The 25552-nt window shown below is 35.8% G+C and overlaps 1 protein-coding gene and 1 non-coding gene across 2 annotated transcripts in view; both read left to right on the top strand.

Annotated features, from left to right (window-relative positions):
• The first annotated feature begins 12232 nt into the window (after positions 1-12232).
• Positions 12233-12339, top strand: LOC135268603 (small nucleolar RNA U13). The gene has a single exon (XR_010336906.1). It is a non-coding gene; the product is annotated as a small nucleolar RNA U13 (small nucleolar RNA).
• Positions 12340-17332: 4993 nt separating this feature from the next.
• LAMA2 (laminin subunit alpha 2) overlaps positions 17333-25552 on the top strand; it is an 886276-nt gene continuing 878056 nt past the window's right edge. Inside the window, exon 1 of the mRNA XM_064360706.1 lies at positions 17333-17369. Within this exon, the coding sequence (XP_064216776.1) occupies positions 17348-17369 (22 nt within the window). The 5' untranslated portion in view covers positions 17333-17347. The remainder of the gene's footprint in view (positions 17370-25552) is intronic.

The raw sequence follows: 25552 nt of genomic DNA, 5'->3' as shown, positions 1-25552 counted from the left end.
GTAGAGGGAGAGAGCTGATTAGATCATGGGGTGGTTCTCCCCATGCTGTTCTCATGATAGTAAGTGAGTTCTCACGAGATCTGGTGGTTTTATAAGGCAGTATTCCCTGCTCTTTTTTGCTTCTCTCTCTTACCACCATGTGAAGACAGTCCTTGCTTCCCCTTGTCTTCCACCAAGATTCTAAGTTTCCTGAGGCCTCCCCAGCCATGTGGAATGGTGAGTCAATTAAAACTTTCCTTTATAAATTACCCAGTCTCATGTTGTAGCTTTATAGCAATGTGAGAATGAACTAATATATAATCATATAATAAATGTCTCTTCATTTACATTAAAGTTACCACTTTATGAGCATTTGCTTATTTTAAAAACTTAATTATTAAACTATAGTGTACCATATAAATGCTGTCATGGATTGAACTCTGTCCCAAAATTCATATGTTGAAGCCTTAACTCACCATGTGAATGTATTTGGAGATAGGGCCTTTAAAAGGGCAATTGAAGTTAAATAAGGCCTATAGGATGGAAACTTAATCCAATATGACTGATACCCTTATAAGACAGGGATGTGTATAAATAAAGAAAAGACCATGTGAGGACACAGTGAGAAGGTAGTCAGAGACCTCAGGACAAACCAAACCTGTGAACACTTTGATCTTGGAATTCCAGCTTCCAGAATTGTGAGAAAATAAATTTGTTGTTGAAGCCACCTAGTCTATGATATTTTGTTATTGCAATGCTAGCAGATTAATACATATGGTGAAATACACAGAAATACACAAATCTTAAGTGTACAGCTTGATGGATTTTTACATATTTATAAACCCATGAAATCACTGCAGATCAAGAAATAGAACATTTCCAGTACCCCAGAAACCTCCCTCCTACTCCTTCCCACTCACTTTAGCAGTCTGTGCCCATATTTTCAAATGTGCTTGCCTGCAGAGAGGGTTCACTTAGGCCCTTCTCTCTCTCTCTTTCTCTCTCTCTCTCTCTCTCTCTCTCTCTCTCTCTCTCTCTCTCTCTCTCTCTCTCTCATACAGGAGTGTTTTTCTTCTGCAAGTGCCCCTGTACCTGGGCCTGGATATGAGGGTCAATTTTGGGAGTCAGGGTTGGCAGGGCCACTTGGCCAAAGATCTAAGACAACATTTTCCAAGCTGTTTTCATAAGTGATAAAGATGACACTATAATCTTCATCTGATTTCTGCATCTATTTTTCAATTGTTTCTGAACTACGGAGAGGAAAAGGGTATCGTTATCTCCTTGAAACCTAACATCTCGGTGGTTGGCTGTGTTCAAGTCTGGAATTTTAAAAAATAACCTACTACTTTTATTAGAAAATATTTTAAACATTCAAAAATATATATACCAATATAATGAACTACCACCTGATATCAATGAATAAATAAAGACAATTTGATGTATTTGCTGAAAAACATTTTAATTTAGACTAGTAACTCAGAGTTTCTTCTATTATTCTTGAAATCTGAAGGCTCTGGGTCTTTTGAACAAATAATGAATGCCTCTAACAATCAAATAAAAAAACGCAACATGACACAAAGCTCTCATAATTTTTAATTCTACTTTTTATCTAATGCACTTTCCATCATGTTGCATACCATCTGTTAACTAATGAAATGTTCCAAGGCTCAAGTTGATAAATATAAAAATCTCCCTTTCTTTGATATGTGATTGAGGATTCCATGCTGGTTTGGGTTAGATCTTTAATGAAGTAGAGGCAACTGAAAGTTTAAGCAAATTTGGGGTTGTCCTACATTACTAATATCATTCTCCAAGCAGGAACGGGTCTTAGAATCTGTTTACTTGCCCTTCTCTTCAACCACACATATAGGAAGAGTACATGGTGCACACCTTGATGATCAGGCAGCTACACCAAATGGTTACAGAAAATCTGAATAGATTTGAGAGGGGAAGAGCATCATACATTCTTCAAAGAATTGCTGTATGGGTGTAGAGGAGACACAGCTATTACTGGTGAAGAGTCATCATGGAAAAGACCTGTGTCCTGAATGAAAATGCTCAAAAAAATGAGAAAATTGGGACTTCAAAGATAGGCATAAACAAATTGAAGCATATTACAAGTGAACCAGGCAGAACATCAAATTCAGGCCAGGGGTAGTTATTGTTTTGGAGGAATTATCTAATCTAGGACAGTGAATATGAACAACTACGAATGATTTTGAACATAAAGAACTCATTGACTTCATGTGATTACTCAAGAGATCTGAACAGCATATTTGAAAAACAAATGGCCAAGCCGAGAGAGAAAGAGAAAGAGAGAGGGGGAGGGAGAGAGAGAGAGAGAGAGAGAGAGAGAGAGAGAGAGAGAGAGAGAGAGAGAAGAAAGGAAAAGGAAAAGATTACTGAAAGCCTGCAAATGGTGAGAGCCCTACATTAGATTGAGAAGAAACAGGATGTCTTAAGAAACAAGGTAAACTGTTAACAGGGACATGTCTTGATTTTCTTGTGTGATTCTTTTAATTCTTCGGAATTATCAATATGAATGATAACTCATACGAATCTAGTAATAAAAAATCCCAGGCTACAGCTGGTGAAGGTACTCAAAACCCATTTTGGTGTTTGAGTGAGATACTTCTGCCAGCGTTCAGCAGTAATTTTGCAAGGACTTAGTCTGGGGTCACATCCCTAGTCTCTATCCAACCCTCATATCCACCTACTCTCAGGAGGAGGAGGAACTTACCTGATTGGTGGGTTTAGGAAGAATTAGAGATAATCAATCCAGCCCGTTTCTCTCTCTTTTTCTTGAGTCTGAGTGCCAGGAGAAGGGATGTATTGTGTGTTCTTTGCCATTTGATATATACTCTGCTACAGTGTGGTGGGTCTGCAGCTTTCTGGCTGTACTTATGAACAGAAGGGGAGGGGGTAAATTTGTTCATTTCAGAGGTGAAGTCTTAACAAGTTCACGTTGCCAATATCTAAGCCATAGTCTCCAATCACTTTTGTTAGTAATAAACATGTATTTTGTTAGTAATATACCTTTTTTCACTTTTGTTAATAATAAAGGTATATTTTGATGTTCCCCCAAAGTTGACCATAGAGGAAAGGTATGTTTTTTGACAATACTCTCAGCAGTACTCTGCTTTATTTCCTAAATGACTGGATAGAATTAAAATAAATTTGTAATGATGTACTAATATAAATAAATGAAGTATCAATAATGAATATATGAATTAAGACAGAACATATAGCCTTGAACAATTTGGGGAACAGAATATGTGGTCTTATAATAATAATATTAATGGCTAATATTTACTAAGTGTTTATGCTGTCCAATTAATTTTGGTAATATTGTGAACCCAACTTTTTGTGAGTCCCAGTATTGTGAGATGAGACCCAAAAAGAGGTGAAGACTCTTAGAGTATATTGGAAATTTCTGAAGACAAATTTGTCTCTGAACTTCCTGGAAAATACAACTTTTGTTATCAGTGCAAATACTTCTTTCCTTTTTCCTTTTTATATTGAGATCTATTGCTAGGAGAAAAATACATGGTCTGTTAGGACATCCTGCAAAAGTATATTCCAAAAAGTTTCCCCCAATTTATTCTGTCAGTAAGTGGACATAAATGTGCAAATTTTAATCCGTGGATTAAAATTTATTTAAATTAAAATGTGTTTAAAAATAGGCTGTTGTCACTCTTTATATTTAATTTCAGTCAGGATAGGCTATCGTCATCCACAGTATCAAGCAGCCTCAGAACGTCAGTGACTTAAAACAACTTAGATATATTTCTTACTCAAACTACATATTTTCTTGCAGGCTAGATGGGCACTCTGTTCTCTAGCATCCTTTCTCTGGAATCCCACGCAGGAGAGCTGTATAGGGTTTTGCATCAGCTATTCAGTGTTCTTTTCCAGAAGTAAAAAATATCACTTAGTTCACAATCTCATTAGTCATAACAAGTCATCTGGCTTCACCCACTTACAAGTTGCCTAAAAGTGCAAATCTACCATGTAACAAAAAGGAAGAAAGCTAGACAACACTCTGTGATCAGCACTAGGATTGCTACATGTTTTTACAAGTTTTATAGCTGAAAAATGGCAACTAGCCTTATTTGCCTTTTACATTACAAGAGAGGTTATGCAATTATTTTCTCTTTTGTGAATTGTTTGTGCATGCCCTTTTTTGTCTGACATATTAAAATGGGTATGTTGGCAGAGTCCAGTAGAAAAGTTGGTTGAGGAATTTAAGTTATTCTCAAGTAATTAATAAGGATTATCCCTGCTTCTCCCTGCCCCTTACCCCCTGCTGTCTCTCTTATCCCTTGAAACTGAGAAGTTCCATATAGGAAAATATTTCAGAGGGTGGTGATCACCTTATCTGTAAAACACTATAAGCTACATGTCTTAGAATGGTTTCCATGGGGGCATTGATCATTTAGTGTTTCTTAACCTGTGATTGATTCATAAGTACATCAATATCACATGTCAGGCTACTTCAGATACTCTGTAAAAGATACTTTTTTTCAATATGTATTTCTTAGGCCTCTCTCAATTTGAAGTGACATAATTCCAATCTGAACCAGTTAAAAAAAAAAAAAAAAGTATGTCCTCAAGTAAAAGTTATAGGAATTTCCTAGGTTTAGGCATGGCTGGATATGTGAAGTCAAATACTATCATCATTCATTTACCACTAAGATCACATTGGGAAGTTATGTGAGTCTTCATTTCCTCATCTATATGAGGAACATCCACCTCCCAGGTTCAAGTGATTCTCCTGCCTTAGCCTCCCAAGTAGCTAGGATTACAGGCATACACCACCATGTCCAGCTAATTGTTTGTATTTAGTAGAGATGGGGTTTCACCATCTTGTTCAGAATGGTCTGGAACTCCTGACCACTCCTGACATGTGAGCCACTGCGCCCAGCCCATGCAAAACTTTTAATACAATGCCTAACATAGTAATAGAAATGGAAGATAACTGCCTACTATTATTCTTACTACATCTACTATTACTGTTTATTGTTCTTAGGTATAGATTGTTCAATACACTGAAATGACCTAATTGCATCTGTCATTCAGAGATTTGAATTTAGCTCAACTATTATCTTTAGACTTTATCATTGACATACAGATGAAGGTGATGGGTATAAAAGATTTGAAATATGGTTTTCAAATATGTCCTATAGCAGATTTCAGGAAGAGACTAGAAACTGGGCTTGCCAGATTACACATATCTCTATGTTGAGTGTGTTGAATTTGATGTGCCTATGTGGTAACAAAATGGATATATCCAGTTTATAGCTGGAACTCTGATTCTGTACATAGGTCATGACAGGTCAGGATAATAAACAGTAATTGCAGAGTCATTTACTTATGTCAGAGATTGCAAACTGCAAATTGGAGGAATGGAATGTGTATTTTCCCCTCCTAAATAGATCTTAACAATAAATGGGCTACTTTAATATCATATTACCCAAAAATTAAAAAAAAATGAGTTTTAAAAAATAAATTTGCTGGACATGACAAATATCAAAGGGAACTGAGGAGCAGCTACTTCTATGGCCATGATTCCAACTCTTCATTCAGTATGTGTGCACGCCTGTTCCCCATTCATTTGGGTCACTTTCTTCCCCTCTGGAGGAATTTGAGTGCTGAGTCTGATCAAGGGTAATAGAGTCCTTGATAAAGTTCATGGCTAAGGCCAGAGATGGAAGTGAAGTTGCCATTTGGAAACAGAAGAAAAGGTGGCCAATTATGGAAGTGGGGAGAAGAGCTATCCAAGGAAACTGAGAAGGATCGGGTAGTAAGAACAGCAGGAGAGAGCAGTTTCACCCAAGTTAAAGTAGGAGATGGTGTTATTTATTTATATTATTATTATATTTAAATTTTCTAGATGAGGTTTCGCTCTGTCGACCAGCTGGAGTGCAGTGATGGAATCATAACTCACCGCAGCTGCAATCTCCTGGGCTCAAGCAATCCTTCAGCCTCAGTCTTGCGAGCAGCTGGGACTATAGGCATGCATCACTGTGCCTGGTTAATTTTTTAAATCTCTTTATAGAGAAGAATGGTCAGTGCCATATTCCTAGATAAATCTAATTGGCTGAGTTAAAATAATCTATGAATTTCATTGATTAGGAGATAATGACATACAATGAAAGGAGTTTCACTCTTGTCATAGGGCAGAAATGTACAATAGATAGAGGACATGAGGATGTCTTTTAAAAATATATTTCTAATTTTTTAAGTCTTCTGTCTAATGGAATGACAACTAAATGGGGTTGTAAGTAGGATTGCTTTTTTGAATTATAGAATCAGAAAATGTTTTGTTGCCTAACGGAGAAGACGTTCAAACATAACTTTCTACAAATAGAGTGAAGTCACAGAAACAACTAATGGAGCCTGATTCCAGTTGAGATGGATTCAGCAAAGTTTTAATCACAATGATATATGTGAGTTTTAAGACTTGTTGGTCTTAAGGTGAATGTTCCATAAGTTCTTGGAGCTCAAATATTTTACAATTAATTTCATTCATTAATTGATCCTACCCACCCTCAAACAGAGTTCTTTTATCCCCTCTCTTAGCTACTCAGTCTCCAAAATAACATGAAAGTCATTTTATACTTCTCTCTATTCCTCTTATCTTTCCTGCCGCCTCCCATGCAATCAGACACAAAGCCCTACAGATTCTTTTTTAAAAATATATACTGAGTCTTCACCTTTTTTTTTTTCTTAAAAACAAGATTCTCTTTTTTTTGTCGTCTCCATTAAACTGGAACCTCCTTGAAAATGATGCTTATACTTATTCATGTTTTCCCTCACTTTGTAAAAATATATGTAACATTATATTTAGTAAGTTTTGTACAGATGAACTAAATGATCCCATTACTAGTTTTCCAGTTTCACCACCTACTACCCTTGCATTTTACACTCCAGCCATAATGAACAACCAGCTCTCCCTCCAATACTCCAGAACGTTCTTTTGTCTTTGTACATGTTTCTTTGTCTTTTCACAAGCTCTTATTTCTACCTGAAATGCCCTTTGATATGCATTGTTCACCTGGAAAATGGACCTTACCTTTGAAGAATTGGAAGAATTTACGCCCCTGTGAAATTTCCCTTTGTCTCTCTACTTTTGTGCAGACTCTGCTGCAAAATATCAAATACGTTTTTTCTCCTTTCTGGCACAGCCAGAATTTCCCAGCCTCATTTGTTGTTTGAAACGACCACAGAAGGTGAATGGAAACAATGTGTGGACTCTCAGGCTTGGTGGGTAAATTCCTCCCAGTTGTGATCCTCCCTATTGTTTTCCATATTCAGGTGGCTAATCTAAAGAACCCTCTCAAGGAGATAAAAGGACCTACATGTTGAAGATGGTAAAGCTGTTAGAGAAAAGAGCTCAGGTCCCCGAGTCTCCTTAGAAGAGAGCTGCCCAACCAGCAACTCCTGCATAGGACCATTGCAAGAGTAGGAAATAAAAGTTTTATTGTGTTAAACCACAGAGTTCAAATTTATCTATTATAGCTGCTCAGGTAATCTTAACTAATGCAGCTCTCAATGCATCTTATATGCGCCTCTATCATAATTCATTATGTTAGACTGTAATAATCGGTGGATATGGCTATCACTCCACCAGACTATGCCTGTCCTATAGACTTTGTGTGTATCAATGTTCCCAGTATCTGCTACAAAATATGTGGTGTTTTACAAACATTAACTCTAAATTTTATGAGTGTGCCACAATTTATCTTTTTCTCAAATTTATTTTTTTTCTGGGAAATTTTTTCCAATTCTTTTGGTAAAATACACATAACATAAAATTTACCATCTTAACCATTTTATAACTGTACAACTCAGTGGTATTAAGTATATCCATGATGTTATGTAACCATCACCACCATTCATCTCCATAACTCTTCTCATCTTGTAAAACTGAAACTTCATACTCATGAAACAATGAGTATTGCCTCTTTTCCCAGCCCCTGGGAATGCTATTCTACTTTCTGTCTCTATGATTTTGCCTACTCTAAGTATCTCATGAAAGTGGAATCATATGATATATGTATTTTTGTGACTGGTTTACTTCATTTAACATAAAACCTTCAAGGTTCATCCATGTTGTACCATATATCAATATTTCCTTCCTTTTTAAGTTTTGTATTTAAAAAGTGTTTTTAGAGATGGGGTCTTACTATGTTGCCTAGGCTGACCTTGAACTTCTGGGCTCAAGCAGTCTTCCCACCTCAGCTTCCCTAGGAGTTGGGACTACAGGCATATACCACATTTTGCTCATCCATTCATCCCATTGATGAACACTTGAGTTACTTCTTTGTTTTAGCAATTGTGAATAATGCTGTTGTAAAACTGGTGTATAAATATCCCTTCAAGACTGTTTTGAATTCTTCGGGTATATACCAATAATTGGAACTTCTGGATCATATGGTAATTCTATTTTTCATATTTGAGGTCTTGCCATACTGTTTTCCACAGTGGCTATAATATTTTGCATTCCAGTAACAGTGCAGAAGAATTTCAATTTCTCCACATTCTTGTCAACATGTTATTTTCTATGTTTTAAAAAAAGTATTTAGTATCCCTCCTAACAGGTGTGGGGTGATATCTCACTTTAAGTTTTGGTTTGCATTTCCCTAATGATTAGTGAAGTTGAGCATCTTTCATGTGCTTATTGGTCATTTACATATTTTCTTTAGAGAAGTGTCTACTTATGTCCTTCGCCCACTTTTAAATCAGATTGTTCATTTTTCATTGTTGAGTTTTAGGAGTTCTCTATATATTAATATATTATCAGATATATGATTTGCAAATATTTTGTTCTGTAGGTTGCCTTTTTACTCTGTTGATATTGTCTTTAAAAATATATATTTAAAAAATTCTACCCAGCTTTATTAATATTTTATTGATAAATAAAACTTATACATATTTGTAGTACGCAACATGATGTTTGATGTATGCATACAGTATAAAATGATTAAATCATGTTAATTGACATACCCATTGCCTCACATAATTATTTTTTTGGTAGTGAGAACATTTAAATTCTACTCAGTGCTTTTCAGGTATATAATTTATTATTAGTTCATGCTATATAAGATATTATCTTTTGACACACAATTTTTGTTTCATTTTTATAAAGTTCAATTTGTCTGTTTTTTTATTTTGTAGCCTGTGCCCTTAGAATCATATCCAGGAAATCACTGCCAAATGCAATGTCATAAAACTTTTGCTGTATGTTTCTTCTTAAGAGTCTTATAGTTTCTTAAGGTTTTAAATGTGCATCCTTGATCCATTTAAATAAATGTTTGTATATGGTGTTAGGCAAGGGTCCGACTCATTACTCCTTTTTGCATGTAGATATCCAGTTTTCCCAGCACCAGTTGTTGCAAAGACTCTTTTCCTCACTAAACGGTCTTAGCCCTCTTGCAAAAATCATTTGACCATAGATATAAGGGTTTATTTCTGAATTATCTATTCTATTCCATTGGTCTATATCTTCCATTGATCTGTGTCTGTCTTTGTGATAGTACTACACTGTTTTGATTACTGTAGCTTTGTGGTAAGTTTTAAAGTCAGAAACTGTGACTTCTCCAGATTTGTTCCTTTTTCAAGACTGTTCTGGCTATTCGGGGGACTTTGATATTCCATATGAATTTTAGGATAAATGTTTCTATTTCTGTAAAGAGTATCATTAGGATTTTCATAGGATTGTATTGATCTGTAGATCATTTTTGGTAGTATTGATGTTAAAAATATTGTCTTCTAGTCCTTAAACATAGGATGAGTTTCTATTTTTTTAAGTCTTTAATTTCTTTCACCAATATTTTGTAGTTTTTCTTGCACAAGTCTTTCATCTCCTTGGGTAATTTCTATGTATTTTATTTTCATTCAGAAATACTTATTAGGTGCCCACTCTGTTCCCCATGTTATCCCAAGGAGTTGTTACAAAATGATGAGCAAGACAGACAAGACCTCATGAGGCTTCCTTACGCATGTCTTTTGGAATTGCCAATTTACCTCCTGTGGCTTGTGGCAAATGTATCATGTAATTCTAGTCCATGAGCTTAGTGTACTTATTTTCAGGTACTCACTCAGCTGTACTTGTTTAAAAAAAAATACCTGAAACTTGATTTGCTTGTGTGGATATTAAGAGTAAATAAACTATTCCACACATGTAAAGTACATTTTATTCTCCCTGTAAAACTCTAAATGTTTTTCTTCAACATATACTTTATGATGTATATATTTACTATTATTTTGAGATAGCTGGGAAAATGAAGGGCCCATAATTAGAAAGAGATGGAATATTTGATACATCATGCAGCTGTCTGTTTTTACTCTTGTCACCTAGTCTCAGATTTTCAGGTTTTCCAAAATGTTACAAATGCACACACATGTACACACACTTACTTATTTCTTCTTAATCTGTGATCTTCCAGATTTCTATTATATAGATTAATCCAAGTATATTTGCTAGTCTTTTTAAATTAAAGAAAGTCAATGACAAAAGGACCATCATGTGGACAACCAGTGGGAAATGTTTCACTCACTTTTGCGAGTTACTTGTTCTCAGTGCAAAAGTTTAAAAGGAAGTCCTTTTATTTCTTCAAAATTTGAAGGTTTTAAAAATCATTTTCTTTTTAGCACTGGAAACTGTCAGGAAAAACAGTATATACCCCTAATGACTATTTCAGGAAGAAATATGTCATTGTTTTAAATAATTGGATACAGTATATAAATGCTGTTTTGTAAAGTCTAAATTCTACTATTAACTGAACAAAATATAAACCAGGAAATTAATGTAGAAGAAATAATCACATTCACCCATTCCTCTCATCTCTAACATTCTGCTCATCCTTTGCTCTGTAGGGTAACCCTGGTGCGAAAGGTGTTGATGGCTTGGATGGAGAACAGGTACAGAAATTTCTCATTCTATGTTCCCCTTCTACTAGTTTGGCAATTACACATGTCATGATTAATCTAGAAATGTAAACATGCATATTTAATAATGTTTAAAGTTTATCTATATGTTTGTTCTTATCCCAAAGATACAAGGACCCTAGAAACCTAACTCGAATCAACCTCTCCCATATTACATTTATTTCCACCTTATTTTTGTTAAATCGTATCACTTAGAAATTTTTATTATTGTTTTGTATAGTCATGCTTATTTAGCTCTACCATCATATTTCTTCAATTTTCTGGAAGAGTTTGAGAAGGATTACTATTATTTCTTTAAATGTTTGGTAGAATTCACTGAGGAAGCCATCAGGTCCACAGCTTTTCTTCAAGAGATTTTTTGATTACCGATTCAATCTTTTTACCAATTATAAGTCTATTCATGTTTTCTGTTTCTTCAGGATATAGTCTTTGCAGGTTTTGTGTTTCTGGAAATTTTTCCATTTTATATAAGCTACCTTGCTTACCTCCATTTTATATAAGCTACCAGGCACTTGTTCTTAGTACTGTCTTATAATTTCTTTCTTTCTTTCTTTGAGACTGAGTCTTGCTCTGTTGCCCAGGCTTGAGTGCAGTGGTGTGACCTCGGCTCACTGCAGACTCTGCCTCCTTGGTTCAAGCAATTATCTTGTCTCAGCCTCCTGAATAGCTGGGATTGCAGGTGTAGGCTACCACACCCGGCTAATTTTGGTATTTTTAGTAGAGAGGGGGTTTCACCATTTTGGACAGGCAGGTCTCAAACTCCTGACCTCAAGGGATCCACCTGCCTCGGCCTCCCAAAGTGTTGGGATTATAGGTGTGAGCCACCCCACCCAGCCTATTATAATTCTTTTTATTTATGTGGAATCATTAGTAATGTTTCCACTTTCATTTTTGATTTTATTAATTTAAATTTTTCTTTTTTCTTAGTTCATCTAGCTAAAATTTTATCAATTTTGCTGATCTTGAGGAATCAATTTTTGTTTTTATTGATTTTCTCTATTTTTTAAATCCTCTATTTTATCTTTGCTCTAATCTTTATTATTTCCTTCTTTCCGCAAGTTTTGAGTTTAGTTCTTCTTTTTCTAGTTCCTTAAGGAATAAAATGAGGCTGTTGTCTTGAGAGCTTTTTTGTTTAACATTAAGCATTTACAGCCATAGTTTTTTACTGTAGCACCAATTTTGCCGTCTACCATACATTTTGGTATGTTGTAGTTTCATTTTTGTTTGTCTCTAATTATTTTATATGTTCTTTCTTTTGTTCTTTCTTTGGCCCATTGGTTATTGAAGAGTGTGCCGTGTGATCCTTTTATAGCTCACAAGCCTGATGATTAGGTTTTCATGTACATGGATGAGATGTGCCTTTCTTAAACCTGGTTCTTGCCACATAGGCACATTACTTGCCTGACGTGAAAAATAGGAAAAAGAAGTGTGTTGTGCAGTTTCTAAAAATTTGTGAAGTTTCTAGTTTACCTTGTGTTATTGAGTTCTAATTTCATCCTGTTATGGTCAGAGAAGACAATTTGCATAATATTTATCTTTTAAAATCTGTGGAGAATTTGTGACTTAATATATGATATATCTTGGAAAATATTTCATGTGTACTTGAGAAGAATGTGTGTGCTGTTTATGTTGAGTAGTGTTCTGTATATGGCTGTTAGCTCTAGTTGGTTTATTGTGTTGTCTTCTATTTCCTTTTTTACCTTGTGTCTGATTGGTATCTTCATTATCGAGAGGGGAGTATTGAAATCTTTAAATTGCAGAACTACATTTCTCCCTTCATTTCTGCCAGCTTTTGCCTCATATATTTTGATGGTCTGTTATTAGATGCATGAGTGTTTATAGTTTTTATATCTTCTTGCTGTATTGAACATTTTAATTTATAACGTCCTTATTTTTGTCTTTTTAACTTTTTGGATTTAAAGTATATGTTTTCGTATATTGATATAGCCACTGCTGCTCTCTTTTGGTTACTATTTGCATGGAATAACTTATTCTTTTACGTTTTGTTTTTTTTTAAATAAACACACCTTTATTTATTTTTTTTTTTGGGAGACAGAGTCTCCCTCTGTTGCCTGGTCTGGAATGCTGTGGTACAATCTCAGCTGACTGCAACTTCTGCCTCTGGGTACAAGCAATTCTCATGCTTCAGTCTCCAGAGAAGCTGGGACAATAGGTGCCCACCACCACCCCTGCTAATTTTTTGTATTTTAGTAGGGACAGGGTTTCACCACATTGCCTAGGGTGATCTTGAACTCCTGACCTCAGGCAATTTGCCCACCTCTGCCTCCCGAAGTGCTAGGAATACAGGTGTGAGTCACAATGCCAGGCCAGAATAGCTTTTTCTATCATTCCATCTTTTCTTTTCTTTTTTTTTTTTTTTGTGATGGAGTTTTTCTCTTGTTCCCCAAACTGGAGTGCAATGGTGCAATTTCAGCTCACTGCAACTTCCACCTCCTGGGTTCAAGTCATTCTCCTGCTTCAGCCTCCAGAGAAGCTGGGATTACAAGCATGTGCCACCATGCCCAGCTATTTTTTCATATTTTTAGTAGAGACAGGGTTTCACCATTTGGCCAGACTGGTCTCAAACTCCTGACCTCAGGTGATATACCCACCTTGGCCTCTCAAAGTGCTGTGATTACAGGTATGAGCTTCAGGCTACCAAAGTACCGGATTGCAGGTGTGAATTACTATGCCCAGTCATCTGGGAGTATGCCTTAATTTCTCACTTTAGAAGGACAGTTTGGCCAGAGATAGAATTTTTGGTTAATAGGGTTTTTTTTTTTTTTTGCATTTGGAATATATTGGCCCAATGCCTTTTGGCCGCCAAGGTTTCTAATGAGAAATCTGCTTATGAACTTGTTGAAAATCTCTTTTATGTAGTGAGTCTGTCCTTGTCAACCAAAGATTTGATTATAATGTATCTCAGTGTGGTTCTCTTTGAGTTCATCATATCTGGATTTTGCTGAGTTTCCTGGATGTTTATATTCATGTCTTTCATCGTGTGTCAGAAGTTTTTTAGCCATTATTTCTCCAAATATTCTCTCTACCTCTTTCTCTCTTCTTCTAAAACTTCCACAACGTGTATGTTCGTTTACTTGATAGTATGCTACAGGTCCCTTAGGCTTTGTTCACTTTTCTTCAATATTTTTTTTCTTTCTGTTCCTTAGACTCAATAATTTCCATTGTCTTACCTTCAAGTTCACTGATTCTTTCTTTGCCTGTTCAAACCTACCTTTGAATCTCTCTAGGGATTTTTTTGTTTTAGTTATAATATCTACATCTCCAGAATTTAATTTTGGTTTCTTTTTAGATTTTGATGTCTTTACTGATATTTCTATTTTGTTCATACATCATTTTCTTGATTTTTGTTTGTATCTTCTTTTAGTTTTAAAAATATATGTAAGGCAATTGTTTTAAAGTCTAGTGGATCTTCCATCTGTGTTACTCAGGGACAGTTTTGGTTGATTTATTTATTTTTTCCTTTGAATGAGCCATCATTTCATGTTTCTTTGTATGCCCTGTGATTTTTTTAATTGGGCATCTAAATTTAATAAAGTGGTAACTCTAGATACCAGATTCTCCTCCCTTTCCCTGGGTTTGCTGTTTTTTGGCTATTTGTTGTTTAATGATTTTTTAAAATTTGAGTGTTCTAGGCTATCTCCATGTCAAGAATCAGACTGAGGTATATCCTTAAGGTCTTCTCAGGTATTTTCTGAGTCTGTGCCTTCCCATGGGCTTGTGTGGTGATAAAAGAAAAATTTCAGCTGAATGAAATTTAAAGGAGTTTAACTGAGCAATGAATGTTTTGCAAATTGGGCAGCCCCCAGAATCATAGCAGATTCACAGAGACTCCAGCACAGCCATATAGCGGAAGAAGATTTATAGAGAAAAAAAGGGAAATAGCCTGCAGAAATTGATGCTGAGGCACAGAAACAGATGGATTGGTTACAGGTTCATGTTTGCCTTATTTGAACACAGTTTGAACACTTAGCAGTCTATGAGTGGTTGAAGTGTGGCCTCTGGGATTACCCAAGACTGAGTTATTGTTACAGGTGCATACTCTTAAATTAGGTTTTCACTCTCATCTGACTATTAAGCTAGGTTCATCCACAAGGATGCAAATATAGAAGTACGGAGTCCTTCTCATGCTATATTTAGTTTGCTTTAACAGTGGTCACTTTCTAATTTTCCTCACATATACAGCTGCTTTTGAATGTCCCAGACTTTAATGTCTGGCTCCCAAAAGCACAAAAAGAGAAAAATAAAGGGAAGAGGGAAGAGGCAGTGGCCCTTAAAATCCCCTGGAAGTCAATTCATTCTGGGGTAGGAGGGAGTAGCAGCAATTTAAGAAGGTACAAAACAATAGCTGCCTGCTTCTTTGCACCTCTGAGATCAGAAACAACAATCAGTAATCAAAGCTCAGATCTTGATATTTGGAGAACAGTGTCCTTTTTGTCACACTGATTCCCACAAATTGCATTCAAGCTGCTCCAGGAACATGTGCATGGCTCCCTGCCAAGGAACTAGGTGTGGGGGATGGGTAGTTACTCCTGTGCTAAGAATTAAAATTGACAAAAGTAATAGCAATTCACTAAACAAGCATTCCTTTGGAAGGTGCAAACCTTCAGTAAGCCCCACAGTTTGAAAATAGTTACATCAGATAAATTCTGTCAGTACAATTGTTGTTTAGGTAGGGAGACAGATTTCTGGTTATTCTTGTTCTGTCATCCTATCTTCTAAAAATATTCCTATTATTATTATTTATTTTTGAGACAAAGTCTCTCTCCATTGCCCTGGCTGGAGTACAGTGATGCAATCTTGGATCATCACAGCCTCAACCTACTGGGCTCAGGTGATCCTCCCACCTCAGCCTCCCAAGTAGCAGGGACCACAGGCATGCAACACTACACCTGGCTAACTTTTGTGTTTTTTGTAGAGATGGGGTTTTACCATGTAGCCCAGGTTGGTCTCAAACTTCTGGGCTCAAGAGATCTGCCTGACTTGGCCTCCCAAATTGCTGGGATTACAGACAATGAGCCACTGTGCCCAGCCCTAAATTTATTTTTTAAAGGGAAAATTCACAAAAAAATTGACCTCACAATTATAGATAACTAGATTTTTTTGCACATGAAACTCTCTTATTAGAAAGTATATTGGGTATAAGCAATCATATTTTTACCCAGAACCACAAGCAGTTCTCTCTATTCAGAGTAAAGAGTAACACTGGGCATATTTCCAAATTCTAATGTCATTCTAAAATATATTTGTATTTTTTTCAGTGCCAAGTGCAATGGTAGTTTGTGCAAATTAGTGCTAACAGTAGGAGTGTTTTAGTACTATTGAATAATAACAATGTAATTTGAAAGGTAATTTCATTATGGCAAACTTCCTGGGAAAAACAAGTGGCCTGGCTTATGAATTTGGACTCATTGTTAGAAATTACAAGTTTATTGAATAATAAATACAGCAGTCACTGGGCCTCTTAGAAGTGAAGCTTTAAATTGATGATAAAAAGAGGTAGTTTCATAGAATTCCTTTAACACTTGTTTCTTTTTTCCCCAAATTATCAAAACTTGCTTTGGCTGTAAGAATGAGTTGTGAGGGGAGCAAAAGGGTGACTGTTCTTTATGCCAAAAATAATCACTCATTTAGTTTTTCTAAACATTTTCTTTGTTCTAGGGTAAATAAGATTTTCAAGCCACTTTAATTATAATGAGTGATTGTTAAAATCACAGAGAACAAAAAATGTAATTGTTATTCAGGATTATTCTAGAAAGTAATTAGTATAAGCAGATCTAGAAAATACTGGTTACTAGAATCCAATAAAAGGTCATATAAGCATTATTTTTATATAGAACTTTTTATATTTTATCTTCAGAGTAAAAGCTTATTAATTTGAACTGACAATTACTTAGAACTTCTAAGTCAAACATTTTAGTCTGATTTATTTTATTATTTTTGAAAGTTTATGGTAAACATAAAATTTCTGGAGACTTGTTTATTCTACTTGCAGTGTTTAGAAAAAGAAAAAAAGCCGTAGGTCCTGTTCCTGGAGTTTGTGCCAATTACGATGAAATCATAGCTGTTTACCAAAGTGAATATAATGGTATATTGATTCACCAAACTGAGTTTATGTTAGTATATATAGCTGTGGTGGATGCAACTATATTTCTTTCAAAATGTCATAGAATTTTAGTTTTCTTTGGTTCATTTTTAAAATTAAACAATAAGGAACAAGCAGACAGAATTTAAAAGATGCATATTGAAACTCTTCTGTTGGGAGAAAAGAAAATGCCTCTTCAAGTTAATGTGCAAAGATTCAAAACAGGAGACTCTAGGAAGACAGTGACCTGAATTGGGTGCTCTTCTTCTCTGCTACCTGCTCCATTCCAACTGTGTGCATCTCCTGAGGCAAATGGCTGCTGAGACCTGTGAAGGTAAGGGGAAATGAGGTCTTTGTGTATCCTCCTCTGGTGTAATTAGTGCCCAGGAACTTCCAAAGGAGCCTTGGACTAGATAATTTATCACTGGATTTTATAGAGAGCTGTATAGAGTCTAGTGGAAACTCAGTGGAAACTCAGTGGGAGGTTAACATGTTTGTGGCTTTGTTTTTTAGTGGTTTCCAAAGGGGAAACATACACACATATACATGCACAGGGTGGGAAATTAGACAGCACAATGGAATTAGAGCATCTTGGCTGAGGAAAGGATTGTTGTACCAGTCAATTCTCACACTGCTGTAAAGAAATACTGGAGACTGGGTAATTTATAAGTAAAGAAGTTTAATTGGTCCATGGTTCTGCAGGCTATATAGGAAGCATAGTGGCATCTGCTTCTAGGGAGACCTCAGAAAGCTTCTAATCATGGCAGAGGGCAAAGGCAGAGCAGGCATATTACATGGCAAAAGCAAGAGTCAGCAAGGGAAGGCAGGGTGGTGCCACACACCTTTAAACAACCAGATCTAGAGATCTCTCACACCAGCACTAGAATAGCACCAAGAAGATGGTGTTAACCATTCATGAGAAATCCACCTCCACTGTCTAATCACCGTCTACCAGGCCTCACTTCCAACGCAGGATAACAATTCAACACGGGATTTGGGGGAACACAGATCTAAACTGTATCAGTTACTATTTGTTTTTTAAACAGTAGTGGGGAGATAAAAAGATAAAGTGTCTGATTAATAATATCATTAATATAAACATTAAAAGTAAAATATAGAGAAAATACCAGTTAACATGAATAAAACAATGAAATGAATCACAACTATCTATCCAGAAAAAATAAGGAAAAGGAAAGAAAAAAAGATAATATAAAATACAGCCACTTCTATATTAATATTCATTACAAGAAATGACTGCCCTCTGCAAAATCATGAAATAAAAAAATGGGGCCAGGCATGGTGACTCACACCTGTAATCCAGGTGTGATAATCCAAGAAGGCCAAGGTGGGCTGATCGCTTGAGCCCAGGAGTTAGAGACCAGCCCAGGCAACATGGCAAAACCTCATCTCTACAAAAAATACAAAAATTAGCCAGGCATGGTGGCATGTGCTTGCAGTTTCAGGTACTTGGGAGGCTGAAAGGTGGGAAGATTGCTTGAACCCTGGAGTTGGAGGCTGCAGTGAGCCGTGTTTGAGCCACTGCACTTTAGCCTGGGTAACAGAGCAAGACACTGTCTCTTAATTAAATAAGTAAATAAATAAGACAAGCTATATGGGGAAAATGGGGTTTGGAATAGGACACTCAAGAACCTCATCAGTTAAATATTAATAAAAGATAGGAGCCTAATAAAAACAGTAGAACAGTTTTATACATGTTAAATAGTTAAAAAAATATACATCAATGGTTACAATATGACAGTTTACCTCGAAATAGCCTACAGTTTGCTTGTGAAAATGAAAGTTGGAAGGATTGCAGCTTGTGAGTTACTACGTAATAGTGAAAGGAGGGTTGTCAAAATTTGCAGTCTTTTTGCAGCCTTAAAAACTGGGGCACGTTTGTTTTCCCTTTGAGATGCAGTTATTTGGAAGCCTATGTTTATTATAGATACCTATGTCATAAATATTTAAAATTTGATCCAATGCGTAGCGTTCTCTTTCAATTAACTTTGGTAGCCCTGCTGGAAGTCTGTGACTTTCTCATCTACACTCATAGCTTCACTGATATGAAGGCTTTAGGAGCTGTAATGGTGTTTGAAACCACCAAACAAGCCTCTAGTAGCACTGAAAGGAGCCAATTATGCAGGATTTGGTGATAACGATCTTTGTATGGAGATAGTGCTTTCTATTTGATTATGATTTTTCTTTGATCGTCAGAAAGGTTGTTTTTGATCATTGCACTATTTGGTCTTCAATTCATATGCTCAACAATATTTCAATTTCTTGTATTTCTTTCGGCCTTGTTGTTATTGACTTCACAGTGCTTGAAGTCATTCAAGACATAGCCATGCATTTTTGCAGAGTTGTCCCTGATGGTCCACTATGTGGATTCCTTTATGCTTGTTGTGCTGAAGATATCACATATTCTCTTCTTTCTTTCAAAATACTTTTTAGTTCAAGATGATCTTCAATATCATCAGTACTTAAAGATTTTCTTTCACATGTGTGGTTTGTTGGTTTTGAACACAGATGCTTAGATATGTTTGAGAGGTTAATTAAAAGAGTGTTTTTGGATAGAAAAGTTCATGAATTCAAAAGAATGGAAAAATAGAACCATGTAGGCTAACACATGCTGTGAACTGAGGTCACTGGTAGACAGCTCAGGTCTGAGGATGTATGTGTTTTATATATTAATTCCCACATGGCTTCATCTAACCATACAGTTTTCTGCCTTCAGTGTTTCTTAAGAGGTAATGATTCATAAGGAGATACAAAATTTGTTTTAAGCTGAAATCGTTCCCTTGTATGTCTATCATGTTGGAACAAATTTATGTTTTAAAACAAGTGCTATAGCAGAAATGACTGTGATAAAACAGTTTAAAAAGGAATAAAAACTGATGTCTGTCATTATAGTAAGTGTTAATTGACTGAAATCTCACTTTACAAAATCATCAGATTGAAGTAAAAAAGCATAACTATGTACTGCCCTTACAGGAAATACATAATAACAAAAGATGAGCAGAGAGATATGTGCCAAATAGAAACAAAATAAAGCAAATGTGGTGGTATTATAAATATTAGAGAGGCTAAAATTTAATGATAATAGCAATAATCAGGATAAAGAAAGACATTAATAATAAAATTACTATTAATGGAGGTACACTGTCATAAACTTTTATGCACCAAATATAACAACTAAGCATATAAGCTAATATCTATTAGAAATTAAATTAAAATCTATTTGAATTTATATAATGAAACTTTGGAATACTGGTTTAAATTTCAAATATGTCCAATAGAAAAAAATTTCTAAGAGATGCTTTGAATAAAACAATATTAGACAAACACATATACAACACACATACATACTTGAATATGAACATAAATATAACATTTTACAACTCTTAAGTAGAGAAAATACAGTTTTAGATTTTAACATACGGGTAAATAATATTAGATAAAGAATCTTAGAGTTTATCAAACAATTGATATACTATGATAAAGGTTTTGTTTTGGAAATGAATGATGGTTCATTGTCAGGACTGTCAGCAAAATTTTTTTTCATCAACTTTTAAGTTCTGGGGTGTATATGCAGGATGTACAGGTTTGTTGCATAGGTAAACGTGTACCATGGTGGTTTGCTGCACCTATCAACCCATCACCTGGCCCAGCATCTGTTACCTTCCGGATGCTCTTCCTGACCCCACTCCCCCAACAGGCCCCAGTGTGTGTTGTTCCCCTCACGTGTGTCCATGTGTTCTCATCGTTCAGCTCCCACTTATAAGTGAGAACATGTGATGTGATCCTCAAAAAACCTGACAAAAACAAGCAGTGGGGAACAGATTCTCTATTTAATAAATGGTGCTGGGAGAACTGGCTAGCCATATGCAAAAAAATTGAAGCTAGACCCCTTCCTTACACCTTATACAAAAATTAACTCAAGGTGAAATAAGACTTAAATGTAAAACCCAAAACTATGAAAACCTAGAAGAAAATCTAGTCACCAGCATTTAATACAACATTTAATATTAAACTTAAAGAGAATAATCATGTGATCATAACAGCAGATGATGAAAATGACATTTTAAAAATTTATCAGGAATTTCTAATAAAGCTTGAATTAGAAAAAACAGAAAGACCATTTACCAAAAACACAGGTGAAGTTTTTTTTTTCTTTTGTAAGTAATGAAATACTAAAAGTTCCTTAAAATTCATTGAGGGTATAGTTTCCAAATGAAAAATTGGACAAAGGACATGAATGGGCAATTCACAGAACAGCAAATCCAAAAGAGCAACAATATATAAAATAATGTGCAAATAGGCCTGATGCAGGGCCCATGCCTGTAATCCCAGCATTTTGGGAGGCTGAGGTGGGCAGATCATTTGAGATCAAGAGTTTGAGACCAGCATGGCCAACATGGCAAAACCCCGTTGCTACTAAAAATGCAAAAATTAGCTAGGCATGGTGGTGCACACCTGGAATTCCAACTACATGGGAGACTGAAGCAGGAGAATCGCTTGAACCCAGGAGGTAGAGGATTCAGTGGGCCAAGATAGCACCACTGAACTTCAGCCTGGGTGACAGAGCGAGACTCTATCTCAAAATAAATAAATAAATGATGTGCAAACTCACTGGTAGTCAGGGAAATGTGAACCCAGGAGGCAGAAGTTGCAGTGAGCCAAGATCACACCACTGCATTCCAGCCTGGGTGACAGAATGAGACTCCATCTCTAAATAAATAAATTAGTAAATAAATAAATAAATAAAATGATGCATAAACTTACTGACAGTCAGGGAATGTGAATTAAATTGAAAATGACATGTTATTATGCATCTAATTAAATTGGCCAAAATAATAAAATACTCATATATTCCTACTATTTGTGGTGGTACAAAGAAAAGAGTATTTCCAAATATTGCTGGTGGATATATGAGTTATTACTTTTTTTTGGACAGAACATCTAGCAATAGATATTAAAATTTTCTAAAAGCTGTCGTATGCCCTTTGATCCAGCAATACCAAACTAGGTATTTAAGCTAAAGAGTTAAAGCACCGTATGTGAATATAAGCATATAAGGATGTTTAATTAATAATATAGTAATTATTTTTCATACTAGCAAAAATGGAAGAAAATGAATATCCATTGTAATGGTTAACTTATGGTACCTGCACATGATGAATTATTTTGCAGCTATTAAAACTTGTCACTGTTTGCTGATGATATGATTGTATGCCTAGAAAACCCTAAAGACTCATCCAAAAAGCTTTTAGATCTGATAAATGAATTCTGTAATGTTTCAGGATACAAAATCAATGTATACAAATCAGTAGCACTGCTATACACCAACAAATGGCCAAGCTGAGAATCAAATTAAGAACTCAATCCCCTTTACAACAGCTGTAAAAAAAAAAAAAAAGAAAGAAAAGAAAATACTTAGGAATAAACTTAACTCTGCTGAAAGATATCACAGATATCACAGATGACACAAACAAATGGAAACAAATCCCATGCTCATGCATGGGTAGAATCAATATTGTGAAAATGACCATACTGCCAAAAGCAATCTACAGATTTAATGTAATTCCCATCAAAATGCTGTCATCATTCTCCACATAGCTAGAAAGAACAATTCTAAAATTCATATGGAACCAAAGAATAGGCCACATAGCCAAAGCAATACTAAGCAAAAAGAACAAATCTGGAAGCATTGTATTCCCAACTTCAAACTACATTACAAGGCTACAGTTACTAAGACAGCGTGGTTCTGGTATAATAATAGGCACATAGAACAATGTAACAGAATAGAGAACTCAAAAATAAAGCCAAATAGTTACAACCAACTGATCTTCGACAAAGCATACAAAAACATAAAGTGGGGAAAGGACACCCTATTCCATAAATGGTGCTAGATTAACTGGCAAGCCACATGTAGGAGAATGAAACTAGATGCTCATCTCTCACCTTATACAAAAAGTCAACTCAAGATGGATCAAAGGCTTAAATCTGAGACCTCAATTGGAAAAACTCTTCTAGACATTAACTTAAGCAAAGAATTCATGACTAAGAACACAAAAACAATGCAACAAAACAAATAATAAATAAACGGGACCTAATTCAACTAAAAAGTTTCTGCGCAGCAAAAGAAATAATCAGCAGGATAAATAGACAACACACAGAGTGGGAGAAAATATTCACAAACAATGCATCTAACAAAAGACTGATAAAGAAGCAAAAAAGTGTATATAAGATTTTACTTTTATGTTGCGAATAATTGTAAAAGTATAATTTTTGCATGTATATACTGAAAATATGGTAGCATAGTTACTACATTTTAAAATTGTTGAAACATGTTAAAATTGGGAAGGAAAAGTAGAATAAATGTTATAGAGTGGGAGGGGGAAAGTGGAATCAAGAATAGAGAAAAGCAAGCAAGTGCTAACAGACTGCAAAAGAAAAAACAAAATGTTTGGGAGGCTGAGGCAGAAAGATCACTTGAGCCAGCAGTCTGAGACCAGCCTGAGCAAGATGGCAATACCCCATCTCTACAAAAAATACAAAAAATAGCTGGGTGTGGTGGTATGCGCCTGTAGAACCCAGGTACTTGGGAGACTGCAGTAGGAGAAATGCTTCTTGAGCCCAGGAGGTGGAGGTTGCAGTGAGCTGAGATCCTGCCACCATACTCCAGCCTGGGCGATAGAATGAGACACTGTCTTGAAACAAACAACAAAAAACCAAAATGTCTAATATATGGTGGTCTCATTTATGCATTTATGTAAATTAGTATTTTGCTAGTTTTATGCTTTTTAGAAGAGAAAATTGATATTGAACAATTACTAGGCTAAATTATAAATGCAGTAAAAGCCCTAATAATGAACAACCTTATCTACCAGAATATAAGTTCCAAAAATGTCCAATTATATGAAAAACTTGGGTTTTAAAATGGTGTATTTTGTCTAGGCTACTCTTGTATCCTGCAGACCAGAGAGGGCATAGGCAAGATGCTGACCTTACCTTGTCTAGGAAATAGTAGTGATGACTGGAGGGTTACCCATTTCAAAAGGAACCGGCAGGGATATATTTAAATGAGGGGGTGTCTCGGCCGAATGCGTTGGCTCATGCCTGTAATCCCAGCACTTTGGAAGGCCAAAGCAGCAGATCACCTGAGGTCAGGAGTTCAAGACCAGTCAGGCCAACATGGTGAAAACCCGTCTCTACTAAAAATTAAAAAATTAGCTGGGCATGGTGGCATGCGCCTGTAATCCCAGCTACTCAGGAGGCTGAGGCAGGAGAATCGCCTGGGAGGCAGAGGTTGCAGTGAGCTGAGATCATGCCACTGCACTCCAGCCTCAGTGATAGAGTAAGACACTGTCTCAAAAAAAAATAAATAAATAAATGAGGGTCTCATTCTGTTTTGCTTTCTCCATTGGCCACTGGAACAAATGGCTTTGAAGGTTATGGCAAATAGCTACCTATTTATAGGAATACAAACAATTCCTACCTTACTGAAGGTATCAATTTCTAAGTTTACCAAAAAATTCCAATGCCCAGGCCTTTGTTCCTGAGATTCTGACTGATTGGTGTAGGAGGCAGGGCTGGTTTTTTGAGGTACAGAGAAAATGAGAAATTTACCTTTTCAGGTTTGCTCACTCGAACTGTAATTCATTTCAACTCTATCTAAAATTCCCGTCATTACAAATGATTCCACATTGTGCTTAGTTACCAGATGAAACAAGAGCCAACAAGGGCTGAATTATTTAATTCTCATCTATTAGTAAACTAGGACAAAATAGAGTAATTAAGTAATTATTATCTCAAAGGCACCGAAAGTAGGGATAAAAGGGAATGTCATCAAGTGAATATACATGAGGTGAGACACAGACTGGTACAGAAAAAATGAACCTCCCTTGACAGTGCATTGGAGTCACTGGGGAACTTTAAAAAATACTGATCCCCATCCCCACCCGCACCCCGCTCAAATTCTGATGCAAGTTGTCTCCTGGGCATAATGATTTTAAAAGTTACCCATGAGATTCTATTATGAAGTGAGAGTTGAAAACCAATAACCTAAAAGGAAATAGCATGAAAAAAAGTTATCTGTGTAGAGGTTCAAAGATCCTTTAAGATGGGTGTCATTCATTCATTCATTTATTCATTTCAGGTATTCAGTTTAGTCATTCTTTTCATTACATTCAATTAATTCACTATTTATGAGGTAACTACTTTGTATCTGTCACTGAATTAGAGTGCCCAACATCACCACTTGATGGCTAAAATGCAAATTTATTTTTACTAATTTCTTTGTGCCTGGAAGGCATCTCTTATTCTGATTTTGGCTCTATTAGAAAGAAGAAAGGCAAGTTTTCTCCTCTTTTCTCTTCTCTCTTTTTCTTTCTTTCTTTCTTTCTTTCTTTCCTTTTCTTGTTTGGTTTTAGTTAAGTGGGAAGATCGGGGACTGAGAAAGAAAGAGCCTAGGAAACTTTCATTTGGTCTCTGTGAGCTATGGATTCACATTTCACA

This window comes from Aotus nancymaae, unplaced genomic scaffold, assembly GCF_030222135.1.
Source record: "Aotus nancymaae isolate 86718 unplaced genomic scaffold, 86718_ANA_hifiasm-v0.15.2.pri h1tg000040l, whole genome shotgun sequence".
NCBI lineage: Eukaryota > Metazoa > Chordata > Mammalia > Primates > Aotidae > Aotus > Aotus nancymaae.
This window is presented reverse-complemented; position numbering and strand designations above follow the sequence as displayed.